Below are 16293 nucleotides of genomic sequence, written 5' to 3'. Positions count from 1 at the left end.
TAATGACAAATAGCGACTTTCGATTTTTAACTTTCTTTAATTAAAAAAAAAAAAAGGTAAAAATCACATTCTTATTCAACTGGTGAAATTAGCTGTTGCAAATAAAGCTGCAGTATCCCTTCTTTAAGGACTGTCTCTCCGATTCGTTTTGAGCGGATAAAGGGAAGTCAGATACTGAAAAAACGAAATTTTAAATAGTATTTTTCCTTTTGGTTCTGCTTTCCTTTTTTTTTTTTTTCCTAGCCCTCTCTCAATTTGTTTTTCTTAAAGAAGAAAATAAAGCGAAGGAGGGGATTAAGTTTGTAACATGCTTTTTTCTTCTCAGAGTACAACAGTTTAAAAAAGAAAAAAAAACTACAAATAAAAACAGAACAAAACAAAACAAAACAGAAAGAAATAAAGAAAGAAAAGGGGTTGTGGTACTGGGATATTGCAGCTTTTGAAATGTTTTTCTTTTCTTTTTTTTTTTAACCGATTTTCATGACTACTAACAGAAGAATAGATGAAGGTGAACAGGCAGTATGAATGAGCTGGTCAGGGTTAGTCAGAAGCTCATAGCAGCTTTTAAGCAGGTACAGTCAGTAAAATGCTAGTGGATTTGCAAATTAGGAGCAGGAAAGCAAAAGGAAGAAAAAAACTAAAATAAAAAAAAGCGAAGGAGAAAAAAATCATACTGCGGATGCATGCTTGCGTGAGAAAACTTAGTGGGAGCAACGGAAAATGCCATTAGATTAAGGAGGTTTATTACTGAATTCCTTCCATTTTGGTTGGTTTTTGCTTGTTATTTATTTATTTACTTATTATTATTATTTTTTTTACCAGTCTCTTTTAAAGAAATACTGCATATTCAATTTGCACAGTTAGTTCAACACTAAGTCACTGTCATCACTGCTTAAACAACTGTTATGGGAAAAATAAATAAATAAACAAAGCGAAAGTTAAATTAAATTAAAAAAAAAAAAAAAACAATAAAAGCAACTGAAAAAAAAAAATCTACCGAAACATACGAAACCGTGTAGATGGTCATTTTAAAGGATGTTCAAATGTCATACGTGTTTAATGTTAATAAAACTATAATGGCAAGAAAAATTAAAAAAACATTTTATCGACTATTTTAATGACTCAAAATGACATTAGCACCTGTAATCGGAGGAAGTGAAAGGCAAGGATTTAGGAAACATTCGCTGTGTTCTGAAAAAAAAGAACAAATTATACAAAGCCTTCAAAATTTTTGTTGTTTGTAAAAGCCTGGCCTTCTCCAAGGGGACCTTCTGATATTGCCTATGCAGTATTTCTAATTTCTCCTAGAGAATGACAAACCTCCTTAATTTAAATTGGGTGCAATTTACCACTGTAAAGGCATGCATCAGAACATTCAGGAACAGCCCAGTTAATATCAAACACTCACACACCCCCCTCCTCCTCCCCCAGCCCCTTCCTCATCCCTACAGACACAGACAAAATCAGCAGACTGCATAAACCCCGCATAGGCATGCCTACCACCCTCCCGTTACAGGCTCTGCGGTTATTTAAAAACACATTCCACTAGAATTACAATGTGCTTTTCATGCAACAATGAATGTTACTAGCTTTAAAAGGGCAGTCATGAAGCAATTAATTAAAATGCATACACAAAAAGGCTGGCTAAGATGGGTTCCCCCACAATATCCTGGCCTTGAAATTTCTCCTGCCTCCCCCCAGACAGAAACCTAAAGTGAATGAGTGGTCCTCACAGCACCGCTCCTTCCTCCTTCCTCCTTAGCCTGGCTTACCATTGGTCTCTCCAGGCTGCTTGTCCCTTTTCCTCTTCTTCTTCTTGCCCTGCAGGGACAGAGGAAACACAAGGGATTATTTCAGCAAATAGAAGTGGGGGGGGGGGGGGGGGCGGGGAGGAGAGGGAGGAAGTCTGGGCTCACCTGTAAAGGCAGGAGGGAGGCCAAGGTTTCAGTCCACACCCACCCCAACCCCACCCCCTTAAATCCAAATGCCCTCAGTTGTGCTCCAGCCAGAGGGACACACCCAGCAAGGAGAAGAGAAGGGGTCAGCAGGGGATGAAGGAAAGACCTCCACACACCTCGGTCCATTCTCAAACCTGACCCAGAGCATCTGATCCCACAAGTGGGAGAAGAGAACTGATGAAGGAAGATTTAGGGAGATGTAGAGAGACAGGGTTGGGAGTGGCCCAAGGGCCCACAGCCAAGTGTCAAGTGACTGTAGAGGTGGCCAAAAGGCCTCTGTTTCCCTCAATCAAAAAACAAAAGCTTTAGCTGGGGCTTTCCTAGTAACAACAGCTAACATTTATTTAGTACATACTATGTGCCAGGCATGATTCTAAGTGCCCTATGCACATTGAGTCATGTTTCCCCTCACACAATCATGTACAACAGGTACTACTGCTGTTCCAATTCTAGAGATAAGGAAATTCAAGGACAAAGGGGGTATGTGAATTTTCAGAGATCACACAGCTAGCGAATGCTGGGGCCGGGATGGGAACACAAGAGCTCTCAGTTCCACAGCCCTTACCTGCTAGGCTGTGCTGCCTACATATTTAATCCCTTGCCCTCTGAGGAAGGTTTTTAATTGATTACAGGGATGAATTGCATGGGGTCATTCACATTCTCCAACCCGGACCCTTTACCATCTGCTCGTAGCTGGGATGTGGCATGGGAACAGGGAAGAGCTCTGTAAGGATGACTGCATCCCTGCAGATCTGAAACTAGTTCTCTCTTGCCTCGTTACTGCCCATCCTATCCGTTGGGAGTCAGATGCTGGGTATATATGAAATGTCACAAACGAGAGGACTGGCCTACACATCTGTCTGTTTCAGAACATCTAAATACTGCCTCTGCCTAAAAGTTCTCTTGGTATGTTGACGTCAGGTCTGGAAGAGAAAACAAGAGTGATGGGTAGTAAACTTGGCAACTCGTAAGGCCCTGTATGGAGAACCTCAAGATGGAGATGCCATGATTTTAGCTCCACCCAAGGGCTGAGAGCCAAATGTCTCAGAGAAAGCCCATCTTTTCTCTCAGATCTTGGGGCCCATAGCATTTGGGAAGCTTGTCTTGGCCTTGAGTTTGAAACACTGATACATTTACCTTCTTTGATAAACAACGTAAAGATTTTTCTTTATTTGAGAGAGAGCAAGTCAGAGAGTTTACGTGCACAACCACAACCCCAAAAGCAATCTCGCATGTTGGAGGGGCAGGGGCAGAAGGAGCAAGAATCTTAAGCGGACTCCCCACTGAGCACAGAGCTCCATGTGGGGCTCCATCTCACAATCCTGAGATCATGACCTGAACCTAAACCAAGAGTCAGATGCTTAACCAACTGAGCCACCCAGGCAGGTGCCCACTGATAGACAATTCAAAAATAAAAAAGTAAAAGGAGTTCATGGGGCCTTCTCATGAGCCTCAGCAGCTCGTCTTCATGTTTGTGGCTCTCCTAGGGGAGCTGCCAAGTGCTGCCTGGCCATCTTGGAAAAGGCAGAAGGGGCTCATTTCCATTCATTTAGGAGCCTGAGTGAACATTCAGCTAGGCACAGGAAACCACTGTGACTCCGGGCAGTGTCAGCATCCACATGCCCAATGGATTCTCAGTCACCTCTGGTTTAATACAGGGCTCACCCATTTCTAGTTTCCCACAATACATCCTGAAAGGCAGCTGAAAGTTCTAGTCCCCATGGGAAGCTGTCAGTTTAGGATATATAATTGAAATGTTCGTGACGAGGAAAGAGTCACTTAAACTAAAGGCTTTTAGAGGACAGGGGCTGTGTTTTAATCAGAAAAGGACAAGCAGTAGCTTAATAAATAATATTTAGTGAAGAGGGACACATGTCTCAAGGGAGGCAGCCACCTCATTATCTTCTTAGATGTAACAAAAGAAGAAGCCTAACTATGGAGGTCTTCGGCCGGTGGGGCGGGGGGGGGGGGGGGGGGGGGGGAGGTGGGGAATGAAAGATGAGCAAATGGTTTAACATTCGTGTCCTTTACCTAATCTGGAATAGCCAGAAAGGCAATAATGTTCTAATATAATGCCACGGGTTGGACAGCACTATGGGACCAAACTCTTTTCTTTTATGCTCCAGAATGTGCCAAGTCCGACAACCCAAATGTGATGATTTTATTCAATCTTATTTTGCTAAGGCTTCCATTACTGGAAAAGCAGGAACATGAAAGAGGCATGAAGTTAGCTCAGAAAACTTCTTCCAGAAGAATCTTTACAACTACCAAAGCAACGTATAGAAACTCCTATGTCAAGCCCCAAACCTGACAAGTTCTACCACAATCAAACCCCTAAGACCTTTAATTCTGACCCTTGCTCCACAGACCGTTTCCTGGGGCACAGAAGCGAGGGAGGGGGGAGTGTGTGTGTGTGTATGTGTGTTTACACTCATGCGTAAGGAGCCTTTGTGATAGGCCTCTGACAGTACCCCATATAAGAGAGGAAGCTCCTTCATCGCTAGCTCTAGATGGACCTCTAAACTTTTTCTCAAGTCTTCAGAGATTCCCCTATTATATCGAGCTCCTTCTGAATGTGAAGCTGAGCTGCAGTCATTATTAAGTGCCTCATGGACCTTCTAAAACCTGGAAAGCACTTCACGAACACCCCAGGTCGATACCTGTCTGACTCCCAGGCAAGTCAATGGCAGCATTCTTTTGAAGCTATCACTACCACAAAGTTGGCCTTGTATCTTTGTGGAGATCTCCCCCTGCACAACTCCAGAGGGCAGCATGCACACAGACCGTAATGTAAATGGCACTCCCTAGAGTTGTGCAGTGCGCATCCTGCAAAGCTGTACATGAAGGCCCTAGCATGACCCCAAATGTCTGTTGGGGATATGATGTCTATGAAGGAGCAGAATTCCTCTCTGTAGTACCATTCTAGATCACTCAAAGAATTAGGTCTGTAGCAGGTAAAAGGTGAAGGTAACCTCTAAGAGCTGCTGACCCGAAACCAGAGAACAGTGTCCTGAAATGAGATGGCTGTTCATGTGGAGGCTGCAGAGCCTGCCTGCTGCTGGAAATCTCCACCTCGAGGTCAGGTGGGGGTGAGCAGCAAGCCTGTGGGAGAGCATTAATTTTCTCATCCTCTTCCTTTCGGCTCCAGAAGAAAGGCTTCCCCACGGCACACATGCTGAGGACAAATGGAAAGGTCTCAAGCAGCTAAGACCTGGTGCGTGACCATCCGTGAGTGACAAGGGCCCTGACCAGAGCAAACATTCCAGTGAGAGGTACTGGTACTAATTCCTGTTTCAACTCCCAGGAGGAACAGAGTCTTGTGCTGCCAGCCAAGGGCACTGGGACCTAGAGGGAGGCAAGTGGGAGTGGGGGGGAGGGGTTGGGTGATGATGAGGATGTGGAAGGTAAGCCCCACAGTCTGTGTTCTTCACACCCCCTAATCTGCAAAGTGAATAGCAGACTAGCAGGCACATGTTGAAAGGTACGAGAAATGGCTAGAGTTGGGGCACCTGGGTGGCTGAGTTGGTAAAAGTGTCTGCTTTTGGCTCAGTCCTGGGATTGAGCCCCACATCGGGCTCCCTACTCCATGAGGAGTCTACCTCTCCCTCTACTTCTCCCTCCTGCTCTGCATGTGTTCTCTCTCTCACTCTCTCTCAAATAATTAAAATCTTTTAAAAATTAAAAAAAAAAAAAGAGAGAGAGAGACAGAAACAGCTAGAGCAAGTGGGAAGCAGCATCCGCTCAGGACCCATATATGTCTGTGGCCTCCAATGACACATTAAGTTTTGAGAGTAAATGCGTCTGATTTAACTGAGTCCCCACAGTACCGTTGTGTGCATGCTCACAACCAGCCCTGACTGAACCGATCTCAACCCACGTACAGAGAGCGTCTTCATTAAGGACACTGGCTGCAGGAGAGCTAGGTCAGGAGCATGGACAGGTGAGAGAACCCTCCATGGCTCCACACCATTGACAAGAAACAGGAGGAAAAGCCCACTGCTGGTATCAAGGCAGGTTTTGTCTCTAAAGACACCCTAAAGAGTGAAGGGTTAAAATTCACTTTATAAAACCCAATGCCATGGAATAAGAGTTATCAGGTGAAATAAGGGACATCTCATCTACTGCGTAGAGGAGGGCCAGCCCAGAATATTGCTGGGCAAAACACGGGACAAGAAATAGAAGGGGGGGTGGTGGTGAGAGAGGTCTCTCCTTGCACCGGAGAGCAAGGTTAGGAGAGGACAGGAATCATGGGCATCACAACCACTGTGATTAGTGAAAACCACCGCCCCACAGTGTTTTCTAAAATCCAAGAGAGGAAATTAGGCAAATCCTGTAGTCAACACAAAGCCCAGAAAGACACACCACACAGCACAAACCCTCTCCCAACCCTTCCTGGGCCCTGAGGTGTTTCCTCCAGTCCACCAGCAAAGACTACCACTGGCTGCTTTCAGGGGTCCCCCCACCATGTCCCTCTTAGGATGAACTAGCTTTTCAGCTTCTATTGCACCACAGTATAGGGCAAGTGTTTCATTTCTCCCTCTTAAGGGCCAAGGCCCTGCTGGAAGGCCTGTGAGGAATCAAACCCTCTCTCCTACCCATCTCCACTGGTCCTCCCCTGGCAGGCCCCAGAGACCCCTGCTGAGAAGCACATAAGCCCCCCAAAGCATATCCTGGAGTCATGTCTTTACAAAGACCTGGGCACGAAAGGTGTGGACAGCCCCAAGTCAAAGCCACTGGGGGCCACTGGGGTCCCGGCTGGAATAATGAAACACTGGCCGCCACCCTCCTTGAAGAATTTTGGCATGCTGATGGAGCCATACTGGAAACCAAGACAAGACCCCCACCCCCACCCACCCCCGCCCCAAGTCTGATGCTCGGGCAAGATGCTCCTGGTCCCAGGACTGGGTACACTGCATGGTTCTGAGGCCTGATTCAAGCTGGCAGGTAGTACTCCCGCTGGGCAGATGAACCCCCCCCCCCCCCACACACACACACCTCTACAGACTCTAGTGCAGAGAAAGGACCACCTACATAGTTATCCCGCGCAGACCAGCCGGGGTACAGCTGCATGTGAAGCTGTCGCTCCTTCCGGGCCAGCTCGTAGTATTTCGCTTGCTCTTCTCTGGACAGTGCGTGCCACTGGAGGGGACAGAGAGGTGGGGAGGCATGCAGAACATCACCAACTACACTGTGGCCGGGGACAAGAAACGGGTCTGCTCTGCAGGGTCCTGGCACAAACGGGTGCTCAGACAAAACCCGCTCTGTCAATCCTCTCATTCTCTTATCTGCACTCTCTCTAGGGAAGAGGATGGCAGGGGGGGTCGAGGATGTTGTTCGAATGGGGACTTCTGGTCATGCCTCCATGAAGGCCACTGAGGAAGTCAGGATGTGACTGAAGGGACAGGGCTCCGGTGCCAGGCCACCCACTCTGCCCCCGTCCATTCTTCCCCCCAGTGAGGGAGCTACGTACCCTTCGCCCCAGGATCTGGTTGATGGCCGCACTTTCTTTCAACGTGCACTCGGCCACGACCTTGGCCCTCATTTCCTTCATATACAACATGAATGCGTTAAGAGGTTTCTTTATGTGGGGCTTCTTCTTTTCTTCTTCCTTTTTGGAGTCCTGATGCTTTCTGGATATAGACAGGACAGACAGACACAACCCCATCAACAACTGCGAGGTCCTACCTCCTCCACAGCAGAGAGCCCATCTCCCTGTCTGCTCAACACCCAAACCAAGCAGTTCTGAACGAGAAGTACTCGTTGGTCTTCTCCACCACAAAAAATGGAACAAAAACATCCTAGTGAGGGTATGAGGGAAGAGAGATTTCATCATCACTTCCTGAATGTCCTGGACACACTTTCCCAAGCTGGAGGGAAAAAGCACAGTGTGGCCAAATCCCCCTTGGCCGGTGCCTCTCGTGCTCTCAGGACAGACCTCCAGACGTTTCGTTGTGGGTGAGGCATGGGGACACGGTTGCAAATCCCAGTCTGTCTGTCCAAGGACACGGGTACACCCATGGTGGGTACCAACCACCAACTCCACACTTTGTCAGAATCCAGAGCGCACCCGAGCTGGGTGTCTACCGCAGTCACGTGCACGGTAGCCAACCACGGGCTGGACTGACAACAGGCCAGACAAGATGGGGAAGGAGAAAGCCACAGAAATAGTGAAACTCACGAGCTGTGGAGTGAGCCGACGTCACTCTGGGAGGATTCCTGTTTGACTGTTGGCGTGACTATGGCCGGGTGGGGGATGCCGGTCGTATGTAGAGTGTGATGTGGTGGGACCATATGGGGAGGGAACCTGGAAGACAGGAAGCTGTGTAAATCGTCAGAATCAAAATGAATGAATGGGGAGGGATGTGTACACACAATTAAAAAAAAAAAAAAAAAAAACAACCCAGCACGTAACACTCACATGAAAGCAACCCAAGGCATATGAAACCTGTCAGCATTAATTAGCGATAAATTAAACATAATGATTCTCATAATGTCATTAAAGCCAATCTTCCCCTTCATTATTGCTACTGACAAGAGACATTATGATTTTTAACATCTTTAGCAAAAGACAAATACAACGGATGTACTTGGGCGGTAGAGTAGGCTCGGACTACCTGCTGGAAATCACACGTCCACTTGTTTTTTGAGGCATTATTAGCGGCATCTAAGAAGACAATTTCCTAAGTCCTAATCAGCTCTAGAATGAAAGGTGAAATCTATTGTTGCATATTGACAGCTAAATAAAATATTAACGTGGCTGAAGTACACATTTTTGACAATGCCGCACATGCCTCATTAGGCCACATTCTGTTGATGGAGTACAATAAAATTTTTATTTTTCCTTTGCTGATGTGCCCCATCGTTTTGACAGGAATGAGAGAAAGTGAGGCAGAAAGATGAGGAAAATCGAAATACTTCCTATCTGGTTCTCATCATAAATCACAGATATTTTAAATAAGCTTGCATTCTCTTACAGAAAGATGAGATTTTATACACACACACAAATGAAACTCTGAATTTGGATGTGTATTCTTTCCCACTCTGTAATTCAAGGATTCTTAAATTACTTTTACTTAAATAGGCTGCCTATGCTTCCAAAGGCCTTCTAAAACAATTATCAAAGTGGTAAATCTATAAGGAAAGGTTGTTTTTTCCTCTAATACTGTCCATTTTTAAGAAAGTTCTTTGACCCACCCCCTCCCCCCCGCCCCGCTTAGGCCCTGAATTAGCATTTCCTTACCATGCAAACTCACTAGAACATAAAGAGCTAATTTTAAAATGTTCACCTTGGCCCATCTGTGAACTGACAACTGGATCAAACAGCTTTCACGTTTTCTGATATGCTTGGAGTCACTATGATTTGTATTGGGTTACAAGAATCACCCTTCTTAAAAGAAGGTATATTACCATAGAGAATAGGAGGGTGAGATAGATGCAAAAAAGGACCCTGAAAGAAAACAAAATGGCAGTGTCCAGGCTCCAATGTGCCCAGGTTGGGCAAGTGAGCAGGTGGGGCGCTGTTCATGGGAAGGAGAACTCAGATAAAGCAGTTGATGCTTTCTTAATTAATTCAAACCAAAATGGTCTCACATAAGCATCCAGAGAACGAAGACCTGCTCTCCAGGCGGCCAGTTCTGGTGGGCACTGGGAGTGCCCTGAGATAGTGATTTCAAGTGGATCCTGCATGTATAAGGTTCTTTTCATATATGGACTGGATATGAAAAGTTTCCATTTCACCCAAATAATGTAGCAAATGTTAATCTGAACAATGGTAAAACAAAACAAAAAAACCCACTAACAATCTGCATAGATCAATGGAGAAAATATCAATGAATAATGCAGATTTCTGAAAGGGCCCAGACTCATAGTGGACATTTGACTCAGAAATTTCATCCTGATGTGGCCCTCTCCTGCCACTACCTTTTACAAATTTAAGCCCGTATCAAAGGTATCAAAGTTTGGTAACAATGACATGATTTTGTAAAATAAGAAACATTTAAATCCTTTAGGGTATATAGAAGGAAGAAGGGAAGGAAGGAAGGAAGGAAGGGAGGGAGGGAGGGAGGGAGGGAGGGAGGGAGGGAAGAGCCTAAGAGAAAGAAAAAGAAAACAAACAATCCCCATTCCCCTTCCCAGAGAAAATGAAAAGCAAACCCTCGGGAGGCACTTGGGCTCCCATGTTACACCCTGTTCCTTCCCACTGCACAAGGGCCTCTGAGGAAACATAACTTAAGAACATGTGTTCTTGGAAGCCCTTGGGTGAAGCGGTGGGTGGAGTGGCAGCTTTTACTGTGAATTTTAAAGGCTTGACATTCCTCAAATACATATGTTCTCTTCTTGCTGAATGAGAATATGTGTACAGACATGAGAGAGACAGAGAGAGACAGACAGAGAGAGAGAAGGGGGAGAGGGGGAGAGACAAAAACACTGTGTGGGGAGGTGTGCACATGCGCCGACAGGCAGCTACCACAGTTTGAGTACATTTTGGGGTGTGGGGGGCAAAATGTCCAGCGCAGGCTGTGGGGAACCAACGCTTCCAAGTTCACATGCCTAGACACATATTCATGTATCTGAAAAACGTACAGCAGAGAAAGAAATGGGGTGTTGGGGGGAAGGGGTGGCTACATGCATACCTTTGCTTAAGAAATTCCTTTCTGCAGACAACTATTTCATGAAATGCAATAAACACCCTAAAAATTCTAAGCAGCTCATTATATACCCCCGTCTGCTTTTATGGCTCCGAGCCAGAATATAATGATGAACCTTAACTTGTTAAGGACAACTAATTTTTGTTTCTGGCTGTCTCAGGGGCTCCTCTCTTGCTCACTCTCACTTTACTTCACTGTTGACGCGTTTCTGTTAACTGGATGTCATCTGCCGGCCTTGATTTTATGCACAAGCAGTGGGATGCATTTTCCTGTGCAACAATCCTGCTTTGAGTTGCATTAGGTTTGTCATTATTCTCTCATTTTCCCCCTTGCACTTGTAACATTTCATCTCTTCCTGCCTTATTTTTTGTGAGCCACGGTGCACCCACATTATGGTTTATACATGATCTCTCTCCCTTTGAAGCCGGCAGATTTCAGAGCCCGCTCTCGTCAGGAGAAGAGCCTTGCACCAATTTAGCAGGCTGAGGGCCCGGAGCTCCAACATCTCAATCTAAAGGGGGTCACAGGGTGGCACAAGTGAGTGTCAGCAAGAGCTGTTTAATTGCCAATCTAGGCTTCTCCATGGTGTTTAAAGTATAATGACCCATCACTTAATTCTGAGAAGTCCTGGCCCCGCTGCTGAATAGAATGAATATCAAAGGGTGTTCTGGAACAGGGCAAGCTGCCTACATTTCCTATAACTGCCATAAGTATAATAGACCTATACTTCTGTCGCCCCATTACCACAATAATGTATTTAATTTGCTGTATACGCTTTTTAACTAGCTACCTTTCATAAGGCCTACCTGGGGAATCGGCGGCCTTCCCCCCTGTACCTAGAGCCCCTAACCTTTCCTCCCACTGTTTCCTTCCTCTCCTCCACCCCCTTGCCCACCTCTAAATCATCGACTAACCTCCTAATGATAATTCAATCGATAAGCTTAACCCCAATCCCTATCCTACGATTACTTCACTGCTTTTAACCTCCAGAACGCATCGAATAAACAAACATGCAAAACAATCAGGTGCATGATATAAACGCTGGCTTGCAGGGAAGATGAGCTGTGGATTAGGGCTGCTCTGAAGCAGCTCCCCTCCTGGGAGACTCCCAATTCGTTCTCATGCTTTGCAAGGATGTGATGACATTATTTAATGAACATAACCTTCCTCCTCTCGCTGGAGAACAGAATGCTCAAGCATTTTCCCACCTAACCAATATTGGTGTGGATTTTGAAACTGGGATCATTTGTCACACTCGGAGACTGGATCTTTAAAATTAGGTGATCTTCGTGGCGTAATTACAAATGGTAGGTGGACTATAGCTTGTTTTTCTAACTGGAAGGGATTTTTACTCTTTCCCCCACCAAAATTACTGTTTTGTAAGCAGGAAAAGGGACTGTCTTGTCCTGTCTCTCCAACCCTCCCTCTGGCCTTGGGTTCCCATACGGACTACAGAGATTAGGAAAAGATGCTAGGGACAGCATCCCTGCCATGTAATGCATGCTGATTTAATTATGGGACATCATCAAAATGGATTACTTGTTGTAGCCCATCAGGAAAGTCTAAACCTCCACCGATTTAATTAACTTGACTGAAAATCAGATGAACAGAAAATAAAACTATCATTAGGAGCGATTAGTGACTACTTAAACCCACTGCTGCCAACCGGTTTGTAAATAAACTAGCACTCACTGAAAAATTAGCCAGAATTAATTAGAGAGAGGAAAAGGAGAACGGAGGATTACAAAGATCCAGGTATACGTATGTGGGTATGTGTGTATGACACATTTATTTATGTGCTTAAAGATATATGAATGCATGTGCGTGCACGTGCACACACACACACACAACTTTTTTTAAATGAAGAAGTTACCATTTTTATCCAAATAAACACAGTAAAATATTTCATACAAGGTATGAGAAGTCAGGGTGGAGTTTGTTACCCAAAATATTTAAATTAGAAGTTGAAGATGCTCCCCTATGAAGGAAAGTAAAATCATTATGTCCTTTGTCAGGGTGTAGGAATTCTTTGCTGGTTATTTGATGGGTTCCTTTCAAATTCTTGTTCTGCACACATGATTTTTTTTTTTTTTTTTAACTTTCCAAGATTTAGAGCTCAAAGGCCAGTGTGATACCCACCAGCCGCATATAGCTTTTGAGTATGTGAAATGTGGCCGGTCCAAATTGAGATGTGCTGTTAAGTATACTCAACATTTTATAAAATGCATACCAGATTTCAAAAACAAAGTACAAAACAGAGTGTAAAATCTCATTAAAAGTTGCTTTACAGTGCTAACATGTCAAAATGATAATATTTGGAAAATATTAGGTTGAATAAAATAGATCATTAAAAAGAATTTCACCTGGGCTTCCCCCCTGCCTCCTTTAACCTTTGGCTACTTAAAAACTTCAAATTCCATATGGGGCTCCCTTTATAATTCTCTGGGGGGCAGTGCTACTTTAGAGAGGGGTGTGTTTGGGCACGGGGTGTCCCTCCTTGTTGACAGAGAAGATGCTGAATTGTTAAAAGACCACACCCTTTTCTCAAACTCTCTTTTACATAATCATAAAATTATCTCCACCCTTTCCTTTCTTACCCAGTACAGGACAAGACAGAAACAACATTTTAAAAAGTTCCGTGTGTCCTAACTAAACTTCTTCCTGCCTTCTTCAGTTATTTAAAAAAAAAAAAAAAAAAAAAAGCCACTTGCTACGTTGATTCCAAAATTCAATCTCAAAATTTTGACATCACCTACCTTAGAAGTTCAGATTAACTTTTCAGTATTTTCTAGGACTCAAGCCTAATGCCCTATCGGTCCTAGACCATTAGAACTCCATGAAGGAGCAGCCTCTGGATGGCCTGGGAGCTACCTAGAAAACTTTCCAAGAAGCCACCCATGGTTGACTTGGATGGAGGCCCTGGTGCTTGGAACTCACCTGGACATGGAAGCGTTGACGGTCAGAGCTGTGGGGTAAGGGTGACGGAATCCTCCTGTCGTGATTGGGTACACTGGCTGACCTTGCCTATGAAGAGGGGAGTACAGAGTAAGAGAGTGCAAACAAGGGTGGGGGTGGGGAAAAGAAAAAGAATAAAAAGGGAAAGTTCTCTCTGCACAGTAAGCTTTATTCTCATTTGATCAGAACAAAAATCTTGGGGATTGTACAGGAAGGATCAAAGGGAAGAAACACAGAACAATTTGAATGCCATAAATCTGATAGGAATGGCTAATTAAATTTTATAACCTCTGCTTATGTCAATAGAGACCCTCTCCCCAAGCTGAAACTAGGTGTTTTGTTGTAATAATTAAAGGCGAAGTCTCGCTTGCTTTAATGGAGCCATCACACTAATTGAGGGCTACACATCCAAAGGAAAACAATAATGAATGTAAATTTATACCAAAATAAAGTACAGTGAATCAAAGGACTTCAGTTACGCTTTGGGCCTCTTTCGGTATTTAGATCTCGGTGAGAAAACATTAAATTAACAGAGCTTAATTTGTAGCCTTTTGTCAAATTAACAAGTGTTGACAAGAGTTACCGGGGGGAGAGTCCCCAAGAAGAATTGTGGGTAACCAATAGACAATCACACCTCATTACAATAATTAAAAAATACAGCAACATGCAAAATAGCATCCTCATGAAAGACACACAACTTTTTCTGACAGAGGGTTGTCTGAGTTGGCTATTCCTTTTTATCTAGCTTTCAAATATCTACCCATCAGCTGTACGGGGCAAGGGATAACAGAGAACCATTCGAGGAATGGCCCCATTTTCTGAGGAAGGAATGGGACACAAGCTCATGTCCAGGTCTACCCTCCAAAACAAAATGAAAGGAGCAAAAAATAAACAGAAAGTACACCCATGGTTGGTATTTTGTACAGCTACTTCATAATACAGGCTGTTTTTCACAAAACAAGGTAGAGTCTGTTCAACTAGAGAAATACTAGGTGAACTACTTCAAAACCATATCTTCTGTAAGGCTATCAAAGGGTGTGTCTTCCCCAAGACCCCAAATTCTGACTTTTACCAGGATGTATTCCTGTTAAGACAACAAATTGTCCTTGTTTTTTGGAGTAGAGATCACTGATAAACATGGAGAAACACATACACAAAAATGCAATCACAAAACAGCTATTAATATGCATACACACATGCATACTCATGCACCATATGCTTATGCATTAAAGGCCTTTCTACTCTGGCTTTGAAACACACATTTTTAAAGTTGTCTAAGGAAGGTTAATGGCTAGTACTATAAAAGCAAGGCTGGGTGACAGGAAGACAAATCGTAAAAGGCAGTTTGGTGCCCTGCACACTGCCAGGAGCCTTGGCTGGCACTCAGGAAGGACCCACATGCTGGAGTAGGGATTCCAGATCCCCCACCCCGCCCCCCATAATTAGGTGAACCAAGAATCTCAGAGAGATGCTGGTTGCACTCTGTCTGTTGAGACAACAGACAGAGTGCACTTTCCACTTCTGTTGCCAACCTTGGGAGTCACAGGTTCAGATGACAGGGTGAGGGGATTCTGAGAGAATAACCCCCCACTCTCACCCCTGGATTTCAAAATGACATTATGCCTGTTCTCCGGCCCAGGCTGCTTCAAACCAACAGGACCCCAGGCTGGGCTGCCACCAGCAGAAGAGCCATGATCAGCTTCCTTTGATAGAAGCCCTCAGAGCCTCTATAGTTTCTAAAGTATCTTAAGGACACTTTTGTTCAGAGAGAAGCCTAGAGTCTTTGGGGACTGTGGGTTCATAATGCTAAGTATCAATAACCTTTTTCCTACATGGCCCATCCGAGGGCCTGCTTCCCACAGGGCACCTTCGTAAGCATCTTCCCTACATGCCCCTCCTCCCTGCAGCCCTTGCTCACCACCCATCTTCTGAAACACACACACACACACACACACACACACACACGATAAATAATAAGCATGCCCATGTAAGAAACAAAAAGGGAATTAAAAAATGGAACTCCTTACTGTGGTACTAACCATCCTAGCGGATGGGGGATTTGTCCTACGGTGCCAGGCGATAGCGGGTAATACGGAGATATATCTGGAGGGTGCGGAGGCCGTGGGATTCCTGGGAGAAGAAGTGGCATTTTAGGTACAAAGGAGGAGAGAAGGAAAGAGAAACTGCCAGGGGATGGGAATCAGTAAAGGAGGACGGAGACTTCTCTTCTTTGACGCTAGCGCGAGATTCCTTCCGTGATCATGATCGTTGTGGGTAAGTTCTGTTCACTATCTCTCCCCACCCTACCTTGATAAATTGGTTTATCTCACTGGAGGTGGATGGGTACTTGGGGTAAATGCCGCTTTGGGTTACTTCTGCCTTACGGGATCCGAGTGATTATTGAAAATTAAAGAAAAATCTGAAGGCTTGGCACCAGTAGGTGATCAGGTCATATAAATCCTCTGCCCTCCTGACTTGGGCCTCCACTCCTTTTAATTCTAATGACTTGTCTGCATGAGACTTATTCCTCTAGGTTTCTAATACGCCTTTTAAGTTTCGGCTTTTCGAAGGGTTACTCTTGCCTGCTTTCAAAAAAAAAAGGTTAACTCCTCTAGAAATGTCCACCTCAGCTTAGAGGATGAGCTGTGGCAGAATTTCACGACAAGGCATGGACTCTTGCCCAGGGTAGATCCTGAACTGAGCAGACCAGTAGGCCGGAGGCCTGGCAGGCT

At 44.7% G+C, this 16293-nt stretch overlaps 1 protein-coding gene across 20 annotated transcripts in view; it reads right to left on the bottom strand.

Moving 5' to 3' along the window:
* TCF7L2 (transcription factor 7 like 2) overlaps positions 1–16293 on the bottom strand; it is a 197252-nt gene that overhangs the window by 5967 nt on the left and 174992 nt on the right. For 6 of the 20 annotated variants that reach the window (XM_038578812.1, XM_038578823.1, XM_038578809.1 and 3 more), the window contains 7 exons: positions 15589–15691; positions 13544–13630; positions 8137–8277; positions 7429–7588; positions 6990–7097; positions 1773–1821; positions 1141–1191 (listed from right to left, as the gene is read on the bottom strand). In XM_038578812.1, the coding sequence (XP_038434740.1) occupies positions 1141–1191; positions 1773–1821; positions 6990–7097; positions 7429–7588; positions 8137–8277; positions 13544–13630; positions 15589–15691 (699 nt within the window). Of the gene's footprint in view, positions 1–17; positions 175–1140; positions 1192–1772; positions 1822–6989; positions 7098–7428; positions 7589–8136; positions 8278–13543; positions 13631–15588; positions 15692–16293 lie in introns of those variants that run through there. The other 14 variants (XM_038578817.1, XM_038578821.1, XM_038578827.1 and 11 more) reach the window with 6 other exon arrangements.

Source organism: Canis lupus, chromosome 28, assembly GCF_011100685.1.
Source record: "Canis lupus familiaris isolate Mischka breed German Shepherd chromosome 28, alternate assembly UU_Cfam_GSD_1.0, whole genome shotgun sequence".
NCBI lineage: Eukaryota > Metazoa > Chordata > Mammalia > Carnivora > Canidae > Canis > Canis lupus.
Note: the sequence above shows the minus strand (reverse complement) of the source record. Positions and strands in the feature narration are given on the sequence as shown.